The 25,000-nt window shown below is 35.1% G+C and overlaps 2 protein-coding genes across 2 annotated transcripts in view; both read left to right on the forward strand.

Moving 5' to 3' along the window:
• LOC143740642 (kinesin heavy chain-like) overlaps positions 1 to 8,066 on the forward strand; it is a 56,501-nt gene extending 48,435 nt beyond the window's left edge. Inside the window, exons 22-28 of the mRNA XM_077232642.1 lie at positions 1,137 to 1,208; positions 3,166 to 3,270; positions 6,063 to 6,279; positions 7,259 to 7,415; positions 7,504 to 7,553; positions 7,828 to 7,855; positions 7,966 to 8,066. Coding sequence (XP_077088757.1) covers positions 1,137 to 1,208; positions 3,166 to 3,270; positions 6,063 to 6,279; positions 7,259 to 7,415; positions 7,504 to 7,553; positions 7,828 to 7,855; positions 7,966 to 8,038 — 702 coding nt within the window. The 3' untranslated portion in view covers positions 8,039 to 8,066. The remainder of the gene's footprint in view (positions 1 to 1,136; positions 1,209 to 3,165; positions 3,271 to 6,062; positions 6,280 to 7,258; positions 7,416 to 7,503; positions 7,554 to 7,827; positions 7,856 to 7,965) is intronic.
• A 6,772-nt stretch (positions 8,067 to 14,838) lies between these two features.
• The window catches only part of LOC143740634 (sterol O-acyltransferase 2-like), a 19,938-nt gene continuing 9,776 nt past the window's right edge, over positions 14,839 to 25,000 (forward strand). Inside the window, exons 1-9 of the mRNA XM_077232625.1 lie at positions 14,839 to 14,870; positions 16,328 to 16,382; positions 18,451 to 18,587; positions 18,679 to 18,729; positions 19,720 to 19,827; positions 20,630 to 20,903; positions 23,645 to 23,720; positions 24,336 to 24,420; positions 24,500 to 24,545. Of these exons, the coding sequence (XP_077088740.1) occupies positions 16,356 to 16,382; positions 18,451 to 18,587; positions 18,679 to 18,729; positions 19,720 to 19,827; positions 20,630 to 20,903; positions 23,645 to 23,720; positions 24,336 to 24,420; positions 24,500 to 24,545 (804 nt within the window). The 5' untranslated portion in view covers positions 14,839 to 14,870; positions 16,328 to 16,355. The remainder of the gene's footprint in view (positions 14,871 to 16,327; positions 16,383 to 18,450; positions 18,588 to 18,678; positions 18,730 to 19,719; positions 19,828 to 20,629; positions 20,904 to 23,644; positions 23,721 to 24,335; positions 24,421 to 24,499; positions 24,546 to 25,000) is intronic.

Raw genomic sequence — 25,000 nt, forward strand, 5'->3', positions numbered from 1 at the left:
CCCCGAAGAGTTAACAGTGCTCTGTACAAAAAAATCAAAAGTGAGGCTGGTGTCAAAAATTACACCAAGGTTCCTCATCGTACTTTGGGTCTCTAAAACAGAGCCATCAACAGACAGGGACAGTGGAGCCGCTTTGCGAATTTGATGACGGGAACCTATAAGCATAACCTCAGTTTTCCCGCTGTTCAGGCAAAGAAAGTTATTGTTCAACCATGCTTTTATCTCAGAGATACAGCCAGAAAGATAACAAGCATCGATGTCTTCACCAGATTTACAATGGATGTAGATTTGGGTGTCGTCAGCATAAAAGTGATAGTGGAGACCAAGCGATCGCAGCAGACGCCCAAGTGGAGATAGATAAATATTGAAGAGTAGAGGGCCCAGAACGGATCCCTGAGGAACACCAGTGAGCACTGAGCAAGTGGCAGACCTAAAGCCACACATAGAAATGAAATGGGAACGGTCAGTCAAATAGGATTTAAACCAGTTTAAAACTGTCCCGGACACACCAAAGACACTTTCAAGACGGGTAAGTAATAGACCGTAAACCACAGTATCAAAAGCAGCTCGAAGATCAAGAAGAATGAGAGCTCCAGAATCAGAGGCCATCAACAAGTCATTATAGCCGAATCCAGACGTTATGGACGAATGTCGCGAATTCGCTACAAACAGAAATCTACAAAGTACGTAAAAAATATATTTCTATTCATCAAAGAATCCTGAAAATAAAAATGCCCAAAACTGTTTTTAACATTGATAATAATCATAAATGTTTCTTGAGCATCACATCATCATATTATAGTGATTTCTGAAGGATCATGTGACACTGAAGACTGGAGTAATGATGCTGAAAATCACAGGAATAAATTACACTTTACTATATATTCACATAGAAAACAGCTGATTTACATTATAATAATATTTCACAATTTTTACTGTTTTTTTGTATTTTTAATCAAATGAATACAGCCTTGGTGAGCAGAAGAGACTTCTTTAAAAACATTAAAAAGTTTTGACTGGTAGTGTACTTTTATGATTTGAAGTGCACTTCTTTTTCACAAGGGTTGAAATGATCATACTGGAGTAGAATATTATGATTATGATTATGATATATATGATAATGTTTGTGTTGAAAGGCTCGTGAACTGCAGACTCTCCACAATCTGAGGAAGCTGTTCGTTCAAGATCTCACGGCTCGAGTCAAACGGGTGCGTTTCTCAAAGCTCATGGAAAATGTTATGAAAATTTTAATTTTTGGCTGATTTTTGTACACTAAAACTTTACAACAAGTTCCTGAAGAGCTCATAAAGGGACATGAGGAACAATTATTTGTCGATGCTTTACTTACGGTCACAAACAACACAAAAGTTTTGCGGGCGAATGCAAAAGCATTAAAATATATTTTTCCATCACCGACTGTCATTTTCTAATTAACTATAACATTAACAATGAGCAAATTAAAAATTATTGGCCAAAAATATGCATTATCACATTAAAATGTATAATATTTTTTTTAATAAATTTCAGTGTCTTGATTTATAATGTTACTGTGATATGATTCCACAAATCATGAAATAAAATTATAATAATACATATTAAAATTTAAGCATAAAAGCGTCTATAAAAATGAATGTATTAAATTACTATTATAATCATAATACATAAAAAATATTTAATAATATATTAATTAAAATTATTAAAATATTTACAAAATACGAAATATGAAAAGTAACATTAAATATATTTAACAAAATATTTTATTATAAATATATAATATTCTACATATAATATTAAATGTTATGATTGTATACATTATTCACTAAATTAAATTATTTGAAATATTGTTAAATATGATAGGTAATGCATAAAATATATTTATTTATAATATTATAAATGAATATATTCTAAAAGAAATATTATTTTTTAATAAAATTACAATTTTACATTTAAAAAAAATTATTTATTAAATTACTAAAAATATTAGTAATGCATTAAATATATGGATGATGTTTTAATAAGTTAATAATTTTCTTTAAATAATATTAACAGATACAACTTTTGATATTAATAAAGTATATGTAGATTAATTAATTAATACTTTAATAAAAAAACTTATAAATAAAACTGTATACGTTCAAAACAATCTAATGAGCCATTAAACAGTATTTCTTTATACTGGGAATTTAATTAAATATTTTTTAAATTAACATTTTGGGTTTATATGAAATAAGTGTGTGTGTGTGTGTGTGTGTGTGTGTGTGTGTGTGTGTGTGTGTGTTTCAGAGCTCTGAGTTGGTTTATATGAATGTGTGTGTGTGTGTGTGTGTGTGTGTGTGTGTGTGTGTGTGTGTGTGTGTGTGTGTGTGTGTGTGTGTGTGTGTGTGTGTGTGTGTTTTAGAGCTCTGAGTTGGATTATATGAATGTGTGTGTGTGTGTGTGTTTTAGAGCTCTGACTTGGTTTATATGAATGTGTGTGTGTGTGTGTGTGTGTGTGTGTGTGTGTGTGTGTGTGTGTGTGTTTTAGAGCTCTGACTTGGTTTATATGAATGTGTGTGTGTGTGTGTGTGTGTGTGTGTGTGTGTGTGTGTTTCAGAGCTCTGAGTTGGTTTATATGCGTGTGTGTGTGTGTGTGTGTGTGTGTGTGTTTCAGAGCTCTGAGTTGGATTATATGAATGTGTGTGTGTGTGTGTGTGTTTCAGAGCTCTGAGTTGGTTTATATGAATGTGTGTGTGTGTGTGTGTTCCAGAGCTTTGAGTTGGTTTATATGAATGTGTGTGTGTGTGTGTGTGCGTGTGTTCCAGAGCTTTGAGTTGGTTTATATGAATGTGTGTCTGTGTGTTTCAGAGCTCTGAATTGGTTTATATGAATGTGTGTGTGTGTGTGTGTGTTTGTGTGTGTGTGTCTTTGTGTTTCAGAGCTCTGAATTGGTTTATATGAATGTGTGTGTGTGTGTGTGTGTGTGTTTCAGAGCTCTGAGTTGGTTTATATGAATGTGTGTGTGTTTCAGAGCTCTGAGTTGGTTTATATGAATGTGTGTGTGTGTGTGTGTTTCAGAGCTCTGAGTTGGTTTATATTAATGTTTGTGTGTTGGTTTATATGAATGTGTGTGTGTGTTTATATAAATGTGTGTGTGTTGGTTTATATGAATGTGTGTGTGTGTTTCAGAGCTCTGAGTTCGATTCGGATGAAAGCTGCGGATGTTCAACACAGAAACAGAAGATCTCCTTTCTAGAGAACAACCTGGAACAGCTGACGAAAGTTCACAAACAGGTCAGTAAAGAAATGTGCCAGAAATCTTCACTTTACATTAGAGCGGTCAGTGGTTTTCGAACTTTTTAAAGAGCGACTTTTTATAGAGCTCGGGCGTAGACGTCATGGAACGGTGCATTGTGGGTAACGGCGGCCATTTTAGAGGTGAGCATAGTCCAGTTTGGAATAAGGTAATAGCGTAACCGGCCGATCTCCGGATAAATAAAGGAGTTTATTGATTTTAAAACGATTGTATTGCTCCAGAATGAACAGAACTGTGTCCATGGCAACACTCTGTTTTTCATGGCAACGGTGTGTTAGACTTAGCAGTGGTTTGTTATCAAGAAATAGCAGACCGCATTCAATATTAGCGTTCAACCAAGCCATGTAATAATAACAATTGAGCTACAGAGCTCCAGCAATAGAATAATATGTGAGCTATTAGTAATAATAAAGCATTTTAAGATTTAAGCCACAGAGCTTCAGCAACAGAATACCATCTATAGCTAGAAATTACCACTGCATTTGTGTGTCTATAGGCTGATGCTTTCTAGAAGTGTAAGGTACAAATTATGCCATAGCTTGTCAGTATTACACTAACCTAGTCTATCCACCAAAATCTAGATGAATAAACGAGGTGAAATTGCTAATCGAGAATTGATATGCTGATTTGGCTAACAGCTACATCAGTATAACAGCTTGTTCCAAAACACAGCAACGTACTTTAACGTTAATCTGAACAGAAGAACTTTAGTTAACTGCTAAATGAATACATTCAATGTAAATGTAGCTAGCGAGTTAACTCTTGCAGCTGAAAATCTATTGACCATGTGATATAAATATCAGTTAGCCATTAGCCATTAGCGCTAACAGACTTGACTACAAAGCAAAGCAAAAAGACCACTACTTATATGATTTATGAGGCGTTTGCCCTGTCGATCGTGAGACCGATTACAGCAGTTCACAATACTGCACCATTTTCCTAAAAATAACCTAAATTAAACCTTATTTTATCTAATGACCAACGTAATTACGCACTGCCTACTATACAGCACATCTACTTCCGTACCGTGATGCCCACAATGCATCGCGACGTGACGAAACGATCCCGAGCTCTATATTTAAGTCTTTTTATTGGCGTAACCCATAGGCTATATAGGCCTACATCCATTTACATGCAAACAAGTCAAGCCAAGCATAAGAATACTTATATAAAATGGGGCTAAAGGCAAGATCTGGCTGCATATTAACCAATTAACCATTAACTCACCATAAGAATTTTAACCAATTAATAGCCTACTATCGTTTGCTGCATGCTTAAAAAATACACTCGAAATATTTTTGTTTGGTTTTGAGAGAAAAAACTAAACGGATAGCTAAGTCACGTATAAGTGGCGTTTTATTGCATTTAGAAATAATAACGGTAAATAAAGCGAAATGTCACAATGTAGGCCTACAATAAATTATACAATTATAAACACTAACAGGGTATTTTAGTTCCACTCACTCCACAACAAATCCTTCAAATTTAATAATTATAGCGCCGCGCATATTATACATTTACATAACACATATTGTTGATGTATTTGATTGACAATACATCGATCAAATGTCTAACAATACTGTGCATCGATGCCACACGTATAATATCGATAAACGGTCCCTTAATATTATATATATGTATAAATGAGTGTCAAAATAAAGGTACCGTATATCGATATTTTTCGTGTGGCATCGATGCATCGTATCGTTAAACGTTTGATCGATGTATTGTTACGATCCTAGTCGCCAGGATGATTTAAGAAAAAAAAATTGTTTTTAAATTGTTTTCATAAAATCACAGTCGGTCTATATAAAAGAAATGCGTGAGATATATTTAATTTAAGTAATTAACAGATTAATAAAACGAAAGAAAAATCTGTGCCAGTATCCTGCTGAGTTTGGTTAATTTTTCTGAGTTAAAAGAATTGTAACTGGTTGTGTAAACTTGGCACATAATATCTTAATATTGCAGATTTTTTTTGAGGTATCTGCAAATATCGTATCGCTGAGAGAATCGGTATCGTATCGTATCGTGATGAACTGTTCGATTGACGCCTTTACTGGCGACTCATTTTTTAAGGCTTGTGACGCTCCCAGAGTTAGAAAACTGCAGCATTACAGAATACACACAAAAATCTCCTATTCTTTATGATTCTCTCTCTGTGTCACACACACACACACACACACACACACACACACACACACACACACACACACACACACACACACACACACACACACAGCTGGTCGGTGATAACGCAGATCCCTCTCTCTCTCTCTCTCTCTCACACACACACACACACACACACACACACACAGCTGGTCGGTGATAACGCAGATCTTTCTCTCTCTCTCTCACACACACACACACAGCTGGTCGGTGATAACGCAGATCTCTCTCTCTCTCTCTCTCTCACACACACACACACACACACACAGCTGGTCGGTGATAACGCAGATCTCTCTCTCTCTCTCTCTCTCTCTCTCTCTCTCACACACACACACACACACACACACACACACACACACACAGCTGGTCGGTGATAACGCAGATCTCTCTCTCTCTCTCTCTCTCTCTCTCTCACACACACACACACACACAGCTGGTCGGTGATAACGCAGATCTCTCTCTCTCTCATACACACACACACACACACACAGCTGGTCGGTGATAACGCAGATCTCTCTCTCTCTCTCTCTCACACACACACACACACACAGCTGGTCGGTGATAACGCAGATCTCTCTCTCTCTCACACACACACACACAGCTGGTCGGTGATAACGCAGATCTGCGCTGTGAGCTCCCGAAGCTGGAGAAGCGTCTGCGCTCGACGGCTGAGCGTGTTCGAGCGCTGGAGAACGCTCTGACCGAAGCGAAAGAAGGAGCGATGACGGACCGGCGCCGGTACCAGCAGGAGGTCGAGCGCATCCGAGACGTCATGAGGCTCAGAAACCCGTTCAGAAGAACTCACGCCGCGCTCATCGGTCAGTGCAACTCCCAGCATGCACTGGGGCGACACTCAAACCTGATGAGTCTCAGATCGCTCATCGAAGTATTTTATTCACTGAATTAGACAAAATCACATTTTTTTGATATAAATGTTAGCGCAGTTAAATTTCATACATATAATAGTTTATAACAGTAATTTAATAAATTCTTTTTAATACATAAAATATATTTAATAACAATTTATTACAAATATAAAAAAATATTTAAAATATAATATTAGATGTATTGATTGTATAAATTATTAAAACACTTTTTTTTAAATTTAAAGTAATGCATGCAATATATGTAATTAAAAAATTATATTATAAATTAATATATAATATACAATTTTAACATTTTATAAATATAATATTTAATAATATTGTTTAATAAATTTAATATATTTAATAACATTTTATTATAAATAAGTAAAATTTAAATAAAAATTATAAAATGTTATGATTGTATAAATTAGTAAATTACTAAAAATATTATTAAATATAATACATACAATATATTTAGTAACATTTATAATATTATAAATTAATATATTATATTGTAATATTATACAAAATGTTATGATATTTAAAAATATCATTAAATATGATAATACATTATACAATTTGAAATAATTTTATTAATTTAAAAAATATTATTAAATATGAAAAGTATTTTTAATAACATTTATAATATTATAAATTAATATATTATAAATATAAGTATATTACATTTTTATAATTTTATAAATAATTTATTAAATTACTAACAATAGATATCCATTAAATATATTTAATAACATTTATAAGATTATAAATATAATACTACTACATTTTAAAACTGTATAACTTATTAAATTACTATAGATATTATTAAACAGATCATATATACATTAAATCTGTTTAATAGCATGCGTAATATTATTAATACATTTAAAATTATATTACTACATTTTATGGTTTTATTTTTTGCCCTCAGCCAAGCCGATTCGCCCAGGACATTATCCCGCCTCCTCACCTGTCAATCACATGTTCATGCGCAGAGATCAGCCAATCACGTTCAGCAATGTGATGTTCAACAGCGCCTGTGAAAAACCCAAATCATCTGCGGAAACAGAGTCCAGTTTGACCAACAAGTGAGTAACAGTGTTTATGACTCATCCCTGACAGAACTGTGTGTTTTTACTACAGCTGTGTGTGTGTGTTTGTTCCTCATGTTTACAGGACGCTGTCAGCGGACGACACACACACGGACTCCACACACACACTGAACGGTAAAGACATTTCACGCCAACACAACTGATGCTGTACTTTTATTAGCTGAACCAAATGTGATTATTCAGAGGTCCAGTGTTTAAAATAATTTCTGCATGGGACCTGATTGAAACATCCATAGACTCCATAAATAAAGGAAGCATTCTCTATTTAATGGAGTAAATGTACATAAACTCAAATGACTCTGCGTGCAGCAGATCCGAGCATCTTTAATGCATTATTTTGTGCACTTATTATCAGTATTTTAATGCATATTCATACTTATTTGAACAGGAAATGCTAGAGATGTGAATGATAACAGGTAAGCATGACAGTGTAAGACTGTAATAACGCTGTAATAACTACATGTTGTGGTGTGTGAAGCCTCTGATGATGATGGTGTGTGTGTGTGTGTGTGTGTGTGTGTTTCAGCGCTCGCTCTACGTCTGTCACTGCTGACCAATCAGAGGAACGCATTCGTCAAGAGAAGCCCATCGCCAGCTAAACACACACACACACACACACACACACAGGTAAACTGACCGAGAACTGCTGAAGAACACATTACCTTTACAATAGTACTGTAAAAAAAAACAAAAAAAAAACATGGTATTTGATATTATTGTTTTAATTGCAAAAATATGCACAGTAATGTACAAAAAAAGTATATATTTATATATATGTATATTTTAATAAATTAAATATATTTAATAATATATATTACATTATTCATATAATTATATTAAATATTATAATTTTACAAATAATTTAATTACTAATTGTATTTAAAATATTACTTATATTTAATATTTCTAGTAATTTAATAAATTATATTTTATATATAGATTTACTAAATTATATTTTAAATATAGATTTAATAAATTATATTTTATATATAGATTTATAAAATAACGTTATTTAATATTATAAGTATAAAAAATTACATATATTTAATAACATTCTTTAGTAATTTAATCAATTATAAGATTATATAAACTATTTATTTATTATAATATGTAATTAAATCTATTTAATGTATTACCATATTGACAAATATTCTAGTATTGTAATAAATTTATAAAATAAAAAAATATATGTAATTACATGTATAATATATTTATTTATAATATAAATATGTTATTAAATATTTTAATACATATAATATATGTTGATATTTTATTAAATATATTCAATTATATATATATAATTTATTATATAATATATCAAATATATATTTATCATTTTATTTTAATTTATATTAAAAAATGTGACAATGCAAAACAATAACATGTAATATTATAATATATATGTAATAATATATTTGATTATTTGTATAAATAATTACAAAAAATTGTAATATATTAAATATGATAAGTAATATTTACCATGTTGTTTCTGTTTCTCTCCAGGCGACCTGTACTTCTGAATTCTCTTCTCTGTATATTTATATATGCATGTTGCCTGCAGATCCAGTGATGAACATGAACCCGTCACACACACACACACACACACACACACACCCACACACACACACACACACACACCTGTCGAGCTGCATGAAGTCCAGCGATGATGAAGAGCTTTCATTCTCACGGGTCATTCTCAGAAAACAGCAGATCATTTCAGGAACACTGGAATTGATCGTTTTCTATTACAGGGTTTTTGCTGAACACGTTAATTTAATTAACTTAAACTATTACCCATAATCCTTCAGTCTTTCTACATATTAGTACCTATAGTAATTTATCTTTTCTAACCAATAAATATACTTTTTTAAAGGGACAATGTCCCTGTATAAGAGAAAATGCAGAATTAAAATGCAATGATAAATGAGGAAATGCAAATTAGCAGATATACTAATGAAAAACAAACAAAATATCAGATAAAAGTCAACGTTTCCTGAGAACGACCCACAAACCGACTGTATGATGCTGTTCGTCATCGTCTACATTAATGTGATGTTATAATGAAATATTTTTATGTAGCTGTAACTATTTTTATATTTAAATGACAGTAGATTTTGTTGCGATTTGTATGCATTATTTATGTTATCAGTATCGCTGTATAAAAAAAACAACTTTATTATATTACTTTACCTATAATAAACTCTAGAGAGTATTAAAGCTCGTTTCCACCACGCAATAACAAATTAAAAAGATAATGCCAACTTTTTTCTCACAATTTTGAGTTTAAATCTTACATTTCTGAGAAGAAAGGTCAGAATCATGAGATAAAAAGTTGCAATTACCATTTTAATTTTAATCTGAAGCAGAAACAAGCTTTCATAAGAGAGACGTGTCAAATGACAAGTTTGTGACATTAAATATTTAAGTGTAAAAGTCAGATAGTAAAAGATTCAATATATCTAGTCAATTCTAAGTAGATCGGATTGTTCCTAGAATAAGGATTTTATACTTCATGAATGGAGTTAAGAAATTATCTTTACATTTAAAAAATTTAGATGTGTGAGAAACAACACAAACACACACACACACTCATGCACATGCACACACACACGCACACTCATGCACATGCACACACAAACACACACTCACACTCAAACACATGCACACGCACACTCATGCTCATTCACACACAAACACACACTCACACTCAAACACATGCACACGCACACTCATGCTCATTCACACACAAACACACACTCACACTCAAAAACATGCGCGCGCACACACAAACACATGCACACACTCATGCACATGCACACACACTCACACTCAAAACACATGCGCACAAACACATGCATGCACACGCACACTCATGCACATGCACACACAAACACACACTCACACTCAAACACATGCACACGCACACTCATGCTCATTCACACACAAACACACACTCACACTCAAAAACATGCGCGCGCACACACAAACACATGCACACACTCATGCACATGCACACACACTCACACTCAAAACACATGCGCACAAACACATGCATGCACACGCACACTCATGCACATGCACACACAAACACACACTCACACTCAAACACAGGCACACTCATGCTCATTCACACACAAACACACACTCACACTCAAAAACATGCGCGCGCACACACAAACACATGCACACACACACTCACACTCAAAACACATGCACACGCACACTCATGCACATGCACACACAAACACACACTCACACTCAAACACATGCGCGCACACACATACACAAACAAACACATGTACACACACTCATGCACATGCACACAAACACATGCACACTCATGCACATGCACACACAAACTCACACTCAAACACATGCTCATTCACACACTCAAACACATGCGCGCACACACTCAAACATGCACACACACACACACACAGAAACATGCACTCACACACAAGCATGCACTCTCACTCACACACACACACAGAAACACATGCACTCTCTATCTCTCACACACACACACACACACACACACACACACACACACACACACACACACACACACACAGTCACATCAGTCAGTGTGAACTGATCAAATACTGACACATTAATCTCTCTGTGTGTGTGTGTGTGTGTGTGTGTGTGTGTATGGTCAGGTTGCTTTGAGTCTGACCTTTGACCTGTCAAAACGTCCTGATCTGCCAGTCAGGGTAAGAGAGTCAGGTTATGAGAAAAATATATTTTTTTGGATATTTCAGCCGTTCTGCACCTTTAATTGAATCTTGTATAGTAAATCGTGCAGCCAGGAATAGGTTGATTGGATAATGCATTCATAAAGATATAATGCATAACAATATTCATATATGCGGGCCGCTTTCTAACCGCCGTTCCATCAGCATCTGGCTTTACCTGAGCAAATACAGCTCTACAAGATCTCATGCGGTTTGTTTTAAAAGAGATTCTGTGCGTCATCTTGCTAAATGTGAACAATGGCACATGATGGACTAGAGATTTGTGTAATAATTGACCTTTTTGTGTTTGGTCTTTGTAGTGCATGATGGACATGTAGAAAAACCTTCCTTTGAAAATGTTTCAATAAAGAGAATCCGATTCATGAACGTCAGTGTTATCTGAATTTATACTCTTAAAAATATAAGCTCTTTACTGGCATAAATAGTTCCGTAAACAAAATTTAACATCCATAGAATCTCTCCATTCCACATAAAGTTCTTTACTGTGGAAAAAGCTTCTTTAGATTATTAAAATATTCTTGATACTAAGAAAACAATGATTCTTTTTTTGTTATTAGACGCTGTGAAAACCTTCTGGAGCAGATAAATATGAAAAGGAATTATATAAATGATCCCTAGAGAAATACAAGATCAAAAATGTGTGAATGTCATTTTTTAGATCAAGTTTCCATTTCCACATCCAGGGCCTTAAATTACCATTCGCCAAGTGCCAAATGTGAGTAAAAGTGTTTGCAAATATATTTATCGGTGTCAATCGCCAGTTGGCCGGTAATATTTTTATGAATTATGAGTGTGCGAACACTGAATTAAACTCTTTAACGTCGTCTTGTGCTTGAAATTGCCTGAAATTAACAAGTATCCTTATAATCATTACCTGAATTAAGTCTTAAGTGAACATAAACAGTTGAGAAAGAAAACACACGTGTATCAGTATATTGGATCTGTGCATTCGCTCTTAAAGTGACAGTAGCCCAATAAACCTGCTGCCGTCTGTGTCCCTAATGTTAAAGGCCCCATGAAATCTAAATTTAAGTTTAGTAGCTTTTAATATGCATATGTTTGCCTTAAGGTTATGAATATAGAATCTAAAGCTCCGCCCCCAAATCCCGTCTGCATGTCCAAAACATTTCCGCATGTCACAGAGCAATATGTGTTAGAGATGTGTGTTCGTTTGCTCAAACACTCGAGTTTTATTCCGGTTTCCAACTGTATGCTGGTTAAGGTGAGACACGGCAGGCAAAAACATCGTTTTTTTTTCACTGGTCAATTTTGAGATTTTGGGATATTTCTCTTCAATAACATGTCTTCTTTCAGACTTGTGGTGAAAAAAAGTCCGAAATACACATTTAGGTCTTTATTTTACTACACTTTTTCTGTTTGCGTCTGTAGATTTCGCCTAAATTCATCAAAAGTTGGCGTTTTAAATCCTCCCGCTCATCCCGCTACCGTCATCACACACACCCTTAAAAAGCTCTCTCTCTCTCCTGTACAATGCTGTCGGATCCAAATATGGTCATTTCCTTTTTATCAGCAACCAATCGTGAAAGTAAAAGGGGGGATTTAACTCTAAATGCGCAATCTCGTTTTACAATATAAATCTTTAAAGCCCGTTTTCTCAAAATGACTTTTCTCTCGTCCTCCAAGTCCGAAATATGTACTTCAGTATACACCAAACTTTCCAGTCTTGTACTTAGTTATATTATGAAGATATTTACTGAGGGATTTGTAAATATATTATCCCTAGCCTGATTTATATAACATTTTATTCCAAAAAACATGGCGGAAATATTTTTTTTAGGCTGTTGACAGTATATTTTAATTTACAGGATAACTAAAGTAGATATCCATAAATCCCTCTGTAATATTTTCCCCATCTAATATGTGAACACAATGAAAAAATAATTTTGAACCTGGCTTTGTCCAATACTCAGATTTCATTTCTAAAATATATGCAAATGAGTGCATATTTAATTAGATAATGCCTAATTTGCATATTTAAACATTAAATTACAGAAAACTTGTAATAATTTTTTTTCTCATCTTAATGTAGGTAATCAACTGGGAAGGTTTCATGGTGATATCTGCTAGCTAAAAATTGTACCCTATTCACCTGTAGTGTCTCGCCTTGAGAATGAAATAGCTGGAATTTATTCACATCTCTACTGTTGAATCCAGCGTATCATCAGCACTCGGATTCGCGTTCAATGCTATTGGCTGTTTGAAAAGGGGGAGGAGCCATTAAATATGTCCCGCCTTAGCTTCCTGTTTTAGTGGAAATTACATCAACACATCAAGCAAAGCTGTGCGACCCAAAACATACAGGAAAAGAGAAAATCACTCACTGCTCTTGGCTGAATAACTGTAACTTTAATAAGGATTGATCAATGTTTAAATTATACAGTGAAGACTATACTGTAAAGATTTTAACGGTAAAAGACTATGTAGGTAAATGCTACAGTGCAAAACCGTTAATTGGTTAACAGAAAGTTTCCTTACTATATACGGTAAATAACTGTGATAGATCTAATGGTAAATTTAATGTAATTTTACTGTAAAATACCGTTAAATTTACAGTTTTTGAAAGTGAAAAAGAAAACTCGTTGTGTAATTTACAGTGAAAAAACGCAAATTGACATTCCCACAATTCCCTGCGTGACACTTCACATTTGAAGTATTTTTGTTGAAATAACTGTTTCTTCATAGTTTTCTCTAATCAGTTATGTACATTAGGGTTTTATGTTACATTTAATGTTGTTAAATTAATGTTTATTGCATTGTAAAATTTCATGTGTGTTACCATGATGGTGTTTAATGTTTGTCCGAATGACACTGTGCAGCTTATATAGTAGTATTAACTTTCTTGTGGAAGAGATGCTTGTGATGAGCTTATCATGATGATTTATCATGTGACTCATCACTGCTGTGTTGATAGTTGGTTGTCAGTGTACAATGTTACAAAACAGAAATTAATACTTCAATAGGTCCGTAAATTAACATTATATCAGAAAATAAAATACGGTTTATTACTGTACATTTTAAGTTAAGTCTGTAAAACCAATAACGTTGCTACCGTATTTTTGACGGTAAAGTTCTGGCAACCACAGCTGCCAGTTTTTTACCGTAAAAATTACGGTTTTATTTTTTACAGTGTATGCAGTGTTATTTTACATTTGATTATTGTATTTCTGTACCTTAAATTTCAGAAATTTCACTGGTTTCTAAAATGTCGGTGTCATAACTGCCCGTTTCATGGCTGATAAAAAATAATTATGGACGGTAAATTTTTGGCAGGTGTGGCAAAAGGTTAATTTTAGGCCCTGATATCTATGACTGTAAATAAGGAAAACATTCAAATAATAGTGAGACACAAATACAATGAATAAAATGTCTCTAACACAGAGATAAAGGGCCGTTTAGGCACGGGTCAATGTGTAAGCAAGTCTACTGTACAAGCGTCTGCCTGATGAATCGATGTAATCTGTAATTAGCTCACTCAATCATACACATATACTTGTCGTGACTGACAGCAGAGTCTGTTCTAGTATGAGTAAACACAGGGTCAGTAGAGCAGATTCAGTGTGTAAACAGAGGCTGTGAGGACACTGAAGAGCAAAAGCTCATATAAACACACGTACAGTCACAGAAACACTGGAGATCCGCCAGCGACAGAAACTGAAGGAGAGTCAGTCCATGTGCATTCACGCTTCAGTCTTCGTTCTGGTAATTAAGATTCATTTTCAGTGATTAAAATCACGTGCTGGGTATTTTATTATTTATAGTAAATATTATTGAAATGTAAGAGTGAATCTCATGAAATCTGTCGGGAACATCTCCGGGTCATATTTCACGTTCACTGAAAGCCTATTTTAGGACCGTTTGGATTTTTCTTTCTATTTTGATATTCATGACAATTACATTTCTCTCACAAATCCTTATACAAAAACAATGCTATATTTTAATGTGCATTATTTATTCATCATGGTGCTGCTATTAGCAATGCTTTCGATTTGTAATAATTATATTAAAAAATATAAATTATATATATATATATATATATATATATATATATATATATATAGCATTGCTTTTATTTGTATAATTGTATTAAAGTAATTTACTGCAAAAACACTATAACATTAATAAGAATAACTAGTATATACACACACATATATAATATATATATATATATATAAATGCATTTTCTTTTTTATGCAAAAATTTTATTTTTTCTCTGATTTTTTGGGTGAAATATGATCTAGACGTGTTTACATGAAATTCATTCAGAAATCCCTTCTCAGGAACACTTATGAAGTTATTGTGTCTTTACAATTAAAAAGCAAATCAAACCATTCATAAATTCATAAAGTAAGAGATTCATAGGTATTAAATTAATTTCTTCATGAAGTGAGTGACATCTGAATTCTGTGTCTCTCTCCTGTTAGCATCATCTCCAACATCATTAATCAGCCATAACCATAAATGTGTGTAATAACATTGATTATATCTCTTTAAATGTGTGTGTTCATGACCCTGAGGCCACAGGTGACCCGCAGAAGTAGCTGAGATGCGTTTGCTAAATGTAAAGTACAACAAGGGTTTCTTTCGGTCATGAAACTCGATCATATCAGCGTTGTGTGACACGAACGGTCAAAGATTAGTTTACATTCAGATGAGTAAACTAGCTTTAGTTAGCAGGTAATATACTATAGCACAGGTTACTTCAGGTCAACACATTTCAGAAGGGTTCAAAAGGTCATATGGTGCATTAGAATGCATTACCAAGAGTTTGTTTCATCTCCACTGAATCAGCATTATAAAAACCTTCTTCAAACATCATCATGTTTTTCATGCATCTGAATATAATATTTCATCAGGACCGTGATCGATTAAAGCGGCATGTCAACACACGACACCGGAAACGCTGCGACGCGTGGCACTCGAGGCCGAGGAGACACACACACCGAGAACGGCTCGATCACACAGCGTGAGTTTACACTGATCCCTCTGTCAGGACTGTATTCTGCTCAGATCATCTAAACACTGCTCTGTGTGTGTGTGTGTGTGTGTGTGTGTGTGTGTGTGTGTGTGTGTGTGTGTGTGTGTGTGTGTGTGTGTGTGTGTGTATGTGTGTGCAGATGAGAATCACACGAGAGTGAGAGAGATGACTCAGAGAAACCAAGACATGGAGGTAAAACACTTCACTGCTGAAAACATCATGATCCGGTCTAAAACAAAAGAAAGAAAATGTATTTTATTGTGTGTGTGTGTGTGTTTTGATAATGCCTTTAATGGTAAATGGTAAATGGACTGCATTTATATAGCGCTTTCACAGACCCAATAGCCACCAAAGCTCGTCGGGAGCAGCTTTAATGTAAGCTGATTTAAATAAAAAAGTATTTAATAGTTTAATTAATAATATATATATATATATATATATATATATATATATATACTGTATGTATAAAATATATAATGTTTAATAAATGCATCATATATATATATTTCAGTAATTTCATTCAAAAAGTGAAATTTGGATATTATATTCATTTATTACACACAGACTGATATATTTGAAATGTTTATTTAATTTTATTGTGATGATTAAAACGGACAACTAATGAAAATCCCAAATTCAGTATCTCTGAAAATTAGAATATTACTTAAGACCAATACAAAAAAAAGGATTTTTAGAAATTTTGGCCAACTGAAAAGTATGAACATGAAAAGTTTGAGCATGTACAGCCCTCAATACTTAGTTGGGGCTCCTTTTGCCTGAATTACTGCAGCAATGCGGCGTGGCATGGAGTCGATCAGTCTGTGGCACTGACAAAACTGACAAAAGGTCATTCCTAAAGAGGCTGGCTGTTTATAGAGCTCTGTGTCCAAGCACATTAATAGAGAGGCGAAGGTAAGGAAAAGATGTGGTAGAAAAAACATGTACAAGCAATAGGGATAACCGCACCCTGGAGAGGATTGTGAAACAAAACCCATTCAAAAATGTGGGGGAGATTCACAAAGAGTGGACTTCAGCTGGAGTCAGTGCTTCAAGAACCACCACACACAGACGTATGCAAGACAGGGGTTTCAGCTGTCGCATTCCTTGTGTCAAGCCACTCTTGAACAAGACACAGCGTCAGAAGCGTCTCGCCTGGGCTAAAGACAAAAAGGACTGCACTGTTGCCGAGTGGTCCAAAGTTATGTTCTCTGATGAAAGTAAATTTGCCATATCCTTTGGAAATCAAAGTCCCAGAGTCTGGAGGAAGAGAGGAGAGGCACAGAATCCACGTTGCTTGAAGTCCAGTGTAAAGTTTCCACAGTCAGTGATGGTTTGGGGTGCCATGTCATCTGCTGGTGTTGGTCCACTGTGTTTTCTGAGGTCCAAGGTCAACGCAGCCGTCTACCAGGAAGTTTTAGAGCACTTCATGCTTCCTGCAGCTGACCAACTTTATGGAGATGCAGATTTCATTTTCCAACAGGACTTGGCACCTGCACACAGTGCCAAAGCTACCAGTACCTGGTTTAAGGACCATGGTATCCCTGTTCTTAATTGGCCAGCAAACTCACCTGACCTTAACCCTATAGGACATCTATGGGGTATTGTGTAGAGGAAGATGCGATACGCCAGACCCAACAATGCAGAAGAGCTGAAGGCCACTATCAGAGCAACCTGGGCTCTCATAACACCTGAGCAGTGCCACAGACTGATCAACTCCATGCCACGCCGCATTGCTGCAGTAATTCAGGCAAAAGGAGCCCCAACTAAGTATTGAGGGCTGTACATGCTCATACTTTTCATGTTCATGCTGTTCAGTTGGCCAACATTTCTAAAAATCCTTTTTATGTATTTGTCATAAGTAATACTCTAATTTTCACAGATACATAATTTGGGATTTTCACAGATACAGTGAAACATATACAGTATGTGTGTGTGTGTGTGTGTGTGTGTGTGTGTGTGTGTGTGTGTGTGTGTGTGTGTGTGTGTGTGCTAAAATTAAAAGCATCAAATACCAAATACTTTATTTTAAAGAAAATATATTTTCATTCCTTTTTTAATTATTTAAAATATTAATAATTATACTATTAAAGTAATTCCTCAAAAAAAAAAGAAAAAAGTACATTTTATTTTAGTATTGCATATTGCAGTATTTATAGACCATGGTAATTTTTGGCTGTAATTTAAACAAAAACCCACCAACACTGATACAGCAGTTTCAGCGGGTCTGAGACTGACCGTATAAAAATGTTTTTCTGATCAGAGGATGAAAGAGGAAGTGATCAGAGAAGTTCAATCTCGTCTGAATGAAGTGTTGGAGCGAATGCTCACTGACTCAATCCAGTCTCAGTCCACACACACACAAACACACACCGACCAGACAGGAAGCACCGACAACAGGTGAGAGTTTCTGTGATGTCACATCCTGCCAATGCAGAAGGTGTAACGTGCTTGAATAAAAGTGTTCCTGCACATATACTATGATTTCCAGGCACAAACTGGAGCAGGGGAAGGTGTTTATAACCAGATGCTCACTGCTGGAGTAAGTATTATTACTGCCGGTTATGATTCAATGATAAAAAATGGGTAGAAAATCCTAACCACCATAGCAACGTCCTAGCGACCACACACAGACTCACAGCCTAGTAATAATATGTCAATTTAAAACGGCAAAACATCCTAAATGCCAAAGGTGAAAGGTCACAACTTCATAAACAATTTCATAAAAATATTAAAACTCTTCTTGACAATGCCAAAAAGTCTGAAAAAACTGTAATTGTCATTAGTTTACTTTATTATTCAAAAATACTTTTCAAATGGTTATAACTTTTGAACGCCTTGTTCTAGAAAATGTTGCGAACTTAATGTTGACTCAAAATTGGTTCAGAGGCTGTATCTTAGCAAAACTTTGATCAATTGAAACGAAACTTGGTACACTTCTTCAGAACCATGATCTGAAGGCCCATGCCAAATTTCACAACAGCGCCACCTACAGGTCATGAGAAATGGAAAATCATAACTTTTGAACAGTTTGTCAGAAAATAGTGACCTTGGTGTCTATGGATTCCTTGTCTCATGCCCAATCCAAAGATATGAACCGAGGATAAACCATTGGTCGGCCATTTTGAATTTTGTCATAAATTGTATCTTTTAAACGATCTGACATATCGGCACAAAATTTCAGGTCGTGGGTCTGAATCCTGTGGCACATGCCCAGAACGCAAGAGACACTGTGACCAGAAGAGGTGCAAAAGTTGAAACTGTTCCAGACAATGTGTCGTTCTAAGAATAATCGAACTTGTTAAATATAGCATTTATTTGTTATTTGTTGCATTTATATGCAAAATTGAACTACTGTACCTCGGAAGCTAAGTTAATGCGTGTTGTTGTTTTTTTTTTAATGTTCATTCTGTTTTTGCTCTTCTGACTCTGCACTGCTGTTGCTTCAGCTTCGGGGCTTGCAGCTATATTTATTATTATTATTATTATTTTAACCAAAAATGGCACGAAAAAAGTGTTCCTCTCTCTCCAGTGAGTTATTTGAGATCAGTCACATCAGGACCATCTACCACATGTTCATCGCAGCTCTATTCCTGTTCATAATGAGCACTTTAGCAGTGGACTACATCGACCAGGGCAGGTGAGTGTGTGTGTGTGTGTGTGTGTGTGTGTGTGTGTGTGTGTGTGTGTGTGTGTGTGTGTGTGTGTGTGAGTGTGTGAGTGTTTGTGTAAGTGTGTGTGTGAGTGAGTGAGTGAGTACATGTGTGTGGGAGTGTGCGTGTGTGGGAGAGAAGATTTTGTGTGTGAGTGTGTGTATGTGTGTGAGAGGCTGACCGTGAGTGTGTGTATGTGTGTGTGAGAGCCTGACAGTGTGTGTGTGTGTGTGTGTGTATTTGTGTGTGAGAGAGCCTGACAGTGAGTGTGTGTGTATTTCAGGCTGGTTCTGGACTTTGATCTGTTTTATTACGCGTTTGGTCAGTTGAGTACAGTCGTCTGGGCCTGGACGCTCATGTTGATCTACACTCTGCTCGGGCCGTATCACGTTCTGCGTGTCTGTGTGTGTGTGAGAGCCTGACAGTGAGTGTGTGTATACGTGTGTATGTGTGTGTGTGTGTGTGAGTGCGCATACGTGTGTGTGTGTGTGTGTGAGAGCCTGACAGTGAGTGTGTGAATACGTGTGTGTGTGTGAGAGCCTTACAGTGAGTGTGTGAATATGTGTGTGTGTGTGTGTGTGTGTGTGTGTGTGTGTGAGAGCCTGACAGTGAGTGTGTGAATATGTGTGTGTGTGTGTGTGTGTGTGAGAGAGCCTGACAGTGAGTGTGTGAATATGTGTGTGTGTGTGTGTGTGTGTGTGTGTGTGTGTGTGTGTGTGTGTGTGTGTGTGTGTGTGTGTGTGTGTGTGTGTGTGTGAGAGCCTGACAGTGAGTGTGTGTGTATTTCAGGCTGGTTCTGGACTTTGATCTGTTTTATTACGCGTTTGGTCAGTTGAGTACAGTCGTCTGGGCCTGGACGCTCATGTTGATCTACACTCTGCTCGGGCCGTATCACGTTCTGCGGTTTTGGGGCGAACGGGCCCTCAGGAGCCGCTGGAGGACGTGTGTGTGTGCGCTCACACTGTGTGCTGCGCAGACGAGCATGCTGGGAATATTCCCTGTGTGTGTCGTCCTGCATTATCAGCTGCCACCCGCATCACGATTCATCATCATATTAGAACAGGTACTGGGAATATACAATCAACGTGCTATACTTAATCTACTTTATTATTAAATTACATGGATATGTAATATATTTAAATGCATATAATTTAATAAATTAAATAAATTATATCAAATATATATATATACACACACACACATACACGCACACATATATGATTATATATATAAAATCATTTAATATAATATATATTATATGATATATATATATATTGATATATATATATCATTTAATATATATATATATATAAAATAATTTTATTGTTTTTTTTTTATGTTTAAGGTTTCAATTTTTTTAATAAATAAATTAAATATAATATATTTTTATATATAATCTTCATGATAATTAAACGATATATAATAATTAGGTATATAAATCCCAAATAAGTAACATATATAACTTAATGACAATGAAATCAAATAAATAGACTATAAATCGACTATAAATGATTCTATATTTCTATATTTAGAAGAAATATAATATATTTTTATATATAATCTACATAATTAAATGAGATGTATAATCAGAAATAAATTACATATATAACTGAATTATTATTAAATAAAAATAATAGAATATACAGGTCCTTCTCAAAAAATTAGCATATTGTGATAAAGTTAATTATTTTCCATAATGTAATGATAAAAATTAAACTTTCATATATTTTAGATTCATTGCACACCAACTGAAATATTTCAGGTCTTTTATTGTTTTAATACTGATGATTTTGGCATACAGCTCATGAAAACCCAAAATTCCTGTCTCAAAAAATTAGCATATCATGAAAAGGTTCTCTAAACGAGCTATTAACCTAAACATCTGAATCAGCTAATTAACTCTAAACACCTGCAAAAGATTCCTGAGGCTTTTAAAAACTCCCAGCCTGTTTCATTACTCAAAACCGCAATCATGGGTAAGACTGCCGACCTGACTGCTGTCCAGAAGGCCATCATTGACACCCTCAAGCAAGAGGGTAAGACACAGAAAGAAATTTCTGAACAAATAGGCTGTTCCCAGAGTGCTGTATCAAGCCACCTCAGTGGGAAGTCTGTGGGAAGGAAAACGTGTGGCAAAAAACGCTGCACAACGAGAAGAGGTGACCGGACCCTGAGGAAGATTGTGGAGAAGGACCAATTCCAGACCTTGGGGACCTGCGGAAGCAGTGGACTGAGTCTGGAGTAGAAACATCCAGAGCCACCGTGCACAGGCGTGTGCAGGAAATGGGCTACAGGTGCCGCATTCCCCAGGTCAAGCCACTTTTGAACCCGAAACAGCGGCAGAAGCGCCTGACCTGGGCTACAGAGAAGCAGCACTGGACTGTTGCTCAGTTTTGCATGTCATTTGGAAATCAAGGTGCCAGAGTCTGGAGGAAGACTGGGGAGAAGGAAATGCCAAAATGCCTGAAGTCCAGTGTCAAGTACCCACAGTCAGTGATGGTCTGGGGTGCCATGTCAGCTGCTGGTGTTGGTCCACTGTGTTTTATCAAGGGCAGGGTCAATGCAGCTAGCTATCAGGAGATTTTGGAGCACTTTATGCTTCCATCTGCTGAAAAGCTTTATGGAGATGAAGATTTCATTTTTCAGCACGACCTGGCACCTGCAGTGCCAAAACCACTGGTAAATGGTTTATTGACCATGGTAGTACTGTGCTCAATTGGCCTGCCAACTCTCCTGACCTGAACCCCATAGAGAATCTGTGGGATATTGTGAAGAGAAAGTTGAGAGACGCAAGACCCAACACTCTGGATGAGCTTAAGGCCGCTATCGAAGCATCCTGGGCCTCCATAACACCTCAGCAGTGCCACAGGCTGATTGCCTCCATGCCACGCCGCATTGAAGCAGTCATTTCTGCAAAAGGATTCCCGACCAAGTATTGAGTGCATAACTGAACATAATTATTTGAAGGTTGACTTTTTTTTTTTTTGTATTAAAAACACTTCTTTTATTGGTCGGATGAAATATGCTAATTTTTTGAGACAGGAATTTTGGGTTTTCATGAGCTGTATGCCAAAATCATCAGTATTAAAACAATAAAAGACCTGAAATATTTCAGTTGGTGTGCAATGAATCTAAAATATATGAAAGTTTAATTTTTATCATTACATTATGGAAAATAATGAACTTTATCACAATATGCTAATTTTTTGAGAAGGACCTGTATATATATATATATATAGTTTAATGATTATCATTATTTAATATAAAATTATTTATAGTAATATAATATTTAATACATCCTTACATAAAATACTATTAAGATAGAAGTTTAATAAATTAATGATTATTACAAACTGGGTTTTAATAATAATATATAATTTAATGACAATCATTATTCATATATTTTTATAATCTACATAATTAAATGAGATGTATAATCAGAAATACATTACATATATAATTTATTGATTATTAAATAAAAATAAAAGACTAATATATATATATATATATATATATATATATATATATAGAGAGAGAGATTATAATGATAAACATTATATATATATATATATATACATTTATGGTTAACGAACTGGGTTAATAATACTGTGCCAGACTCGAAGCGATGCCCAGAGGTTTGTGCCAACGTTCATTTGAGGTTCAGGATCCAAAGTCTGCTGCCGTTTGCCAAATTAAATAAATACTAAATGATTGGCATCATATCATGCATATCAAAACAGACGTGCTCAAATATGGGGTCAGAGGTCGACGGCCTAATGGACAAACTCTGCTTTTACTCCACAGATCAGATTTATGATGAAGAGTTACTCGTTTATCCGTGAAACTGTGCCAGCCGTCCTCAAACACACGACACAGACGAGTAAGAGTGTTAAGAAGTACCAACATTCTTCAGGTTTTGAATGCCGATTTTTTTATACAGTCAAACCAAAAATTATTCAGACACCAGATATAATTTTTTATATTTTTTACAAGTGTGTGCAGGACACTATAGTTCATTTATGTAAGTGAGGAGGGCAAAATAAAGTAAAATGTGACATAATATCCCCAAATATTCTTCATACAGTGACTATCAGTATAAATTGGGACCAAAAATGATTCGGACACTTTGAGCTGATCATGTTTTGCTGAAGTGTTTTTTCTTTAATTGCTAATGCACCTTTTTACACCACAGACTGAACAACATGAAGCATTGCTTGGTGATTGGTTGAGCTAAACTGGTATTATCTTATATAATTGTGTAGTTAAATTTAACAGCTGACAGATATTCGACATAATTCATGTGTGAGAGTCTAACGGAAGGACGGACAAAACCAGTGACACATCAACTGATTTAATAACTCTGAGTTCTTGTCATATTTTATTACCATCTGTAGTGATAATGTGAGAAATGTTGAAGGTGTGTGAATAAAGTTTGGTTTGAGTGTACACTGAAATGCAAGTTGTAACCCTGATCTTCACGTCTGTTTCTCCACAGATAAATCTCTGCGATATCCGTCACTCTCCAGTTATTTGTACTTCTTGTTTTGCCCGACTCTGATCTTCCGTGAGCTTTATCCGCGGTAAACGCCTCTTGTTGTGTTTTACAACTGTATTACAAACTTAAAAATCAATATCCTCACTGTTTGTTGTTCCCTTCAGAAACCCGTACATCAGATGGAACTACGTTTGCATGAACTTTCTGAAGGTGGTATTGACTAATCGCTCACTTTAACACATCTGGCTCATATTACACACAAAAATTGTAATCAAAAATGTTGTTTTGCATAAAGAAAAAATTGTATTTTGCATAAAGAAAAGAAAAATTTAAAAACTGTAACATTATTTTCTTGATAATTACACCCCTCGATTCTTTTTACTTTTATACAGTAATGAAAATCGCCAACAACATATATTTTTTAAATGGCATAAATGAAATTTAGCAGACTATCATCTGTACTTGATGATTTGAAAAATATATTTATATATTTAACATAAATGAAAGCACTCTCTTAGCTGATGTAGGTGTCGAGACCAAAGTACAAATATATATAATAAATCAAATAAAAAAAAGGTGTGCAGATGATCTTATACTCCGTCTGTCAGTATTATCAGGTGTTTGATTGTCTCAAAATAAAAAAGTATATTTCACAAATAATATAA

The sequence above is a fragment of the Siphateles boraxobius genome, unplaced genomic scaffold (assembly GCF_051911475.1).
Source record: "Siphateles boraxobius isolate OS27281-9 unplaced genomic scaffold, OSU_SipBor_1 179, whole genome shotgun sequence".
NCBI lineage: Eukaryota > Metazoa > Chordata > Actinopteri > Cypriniformes > Leuciscidae > Siphateles > Siphateles boraxobius.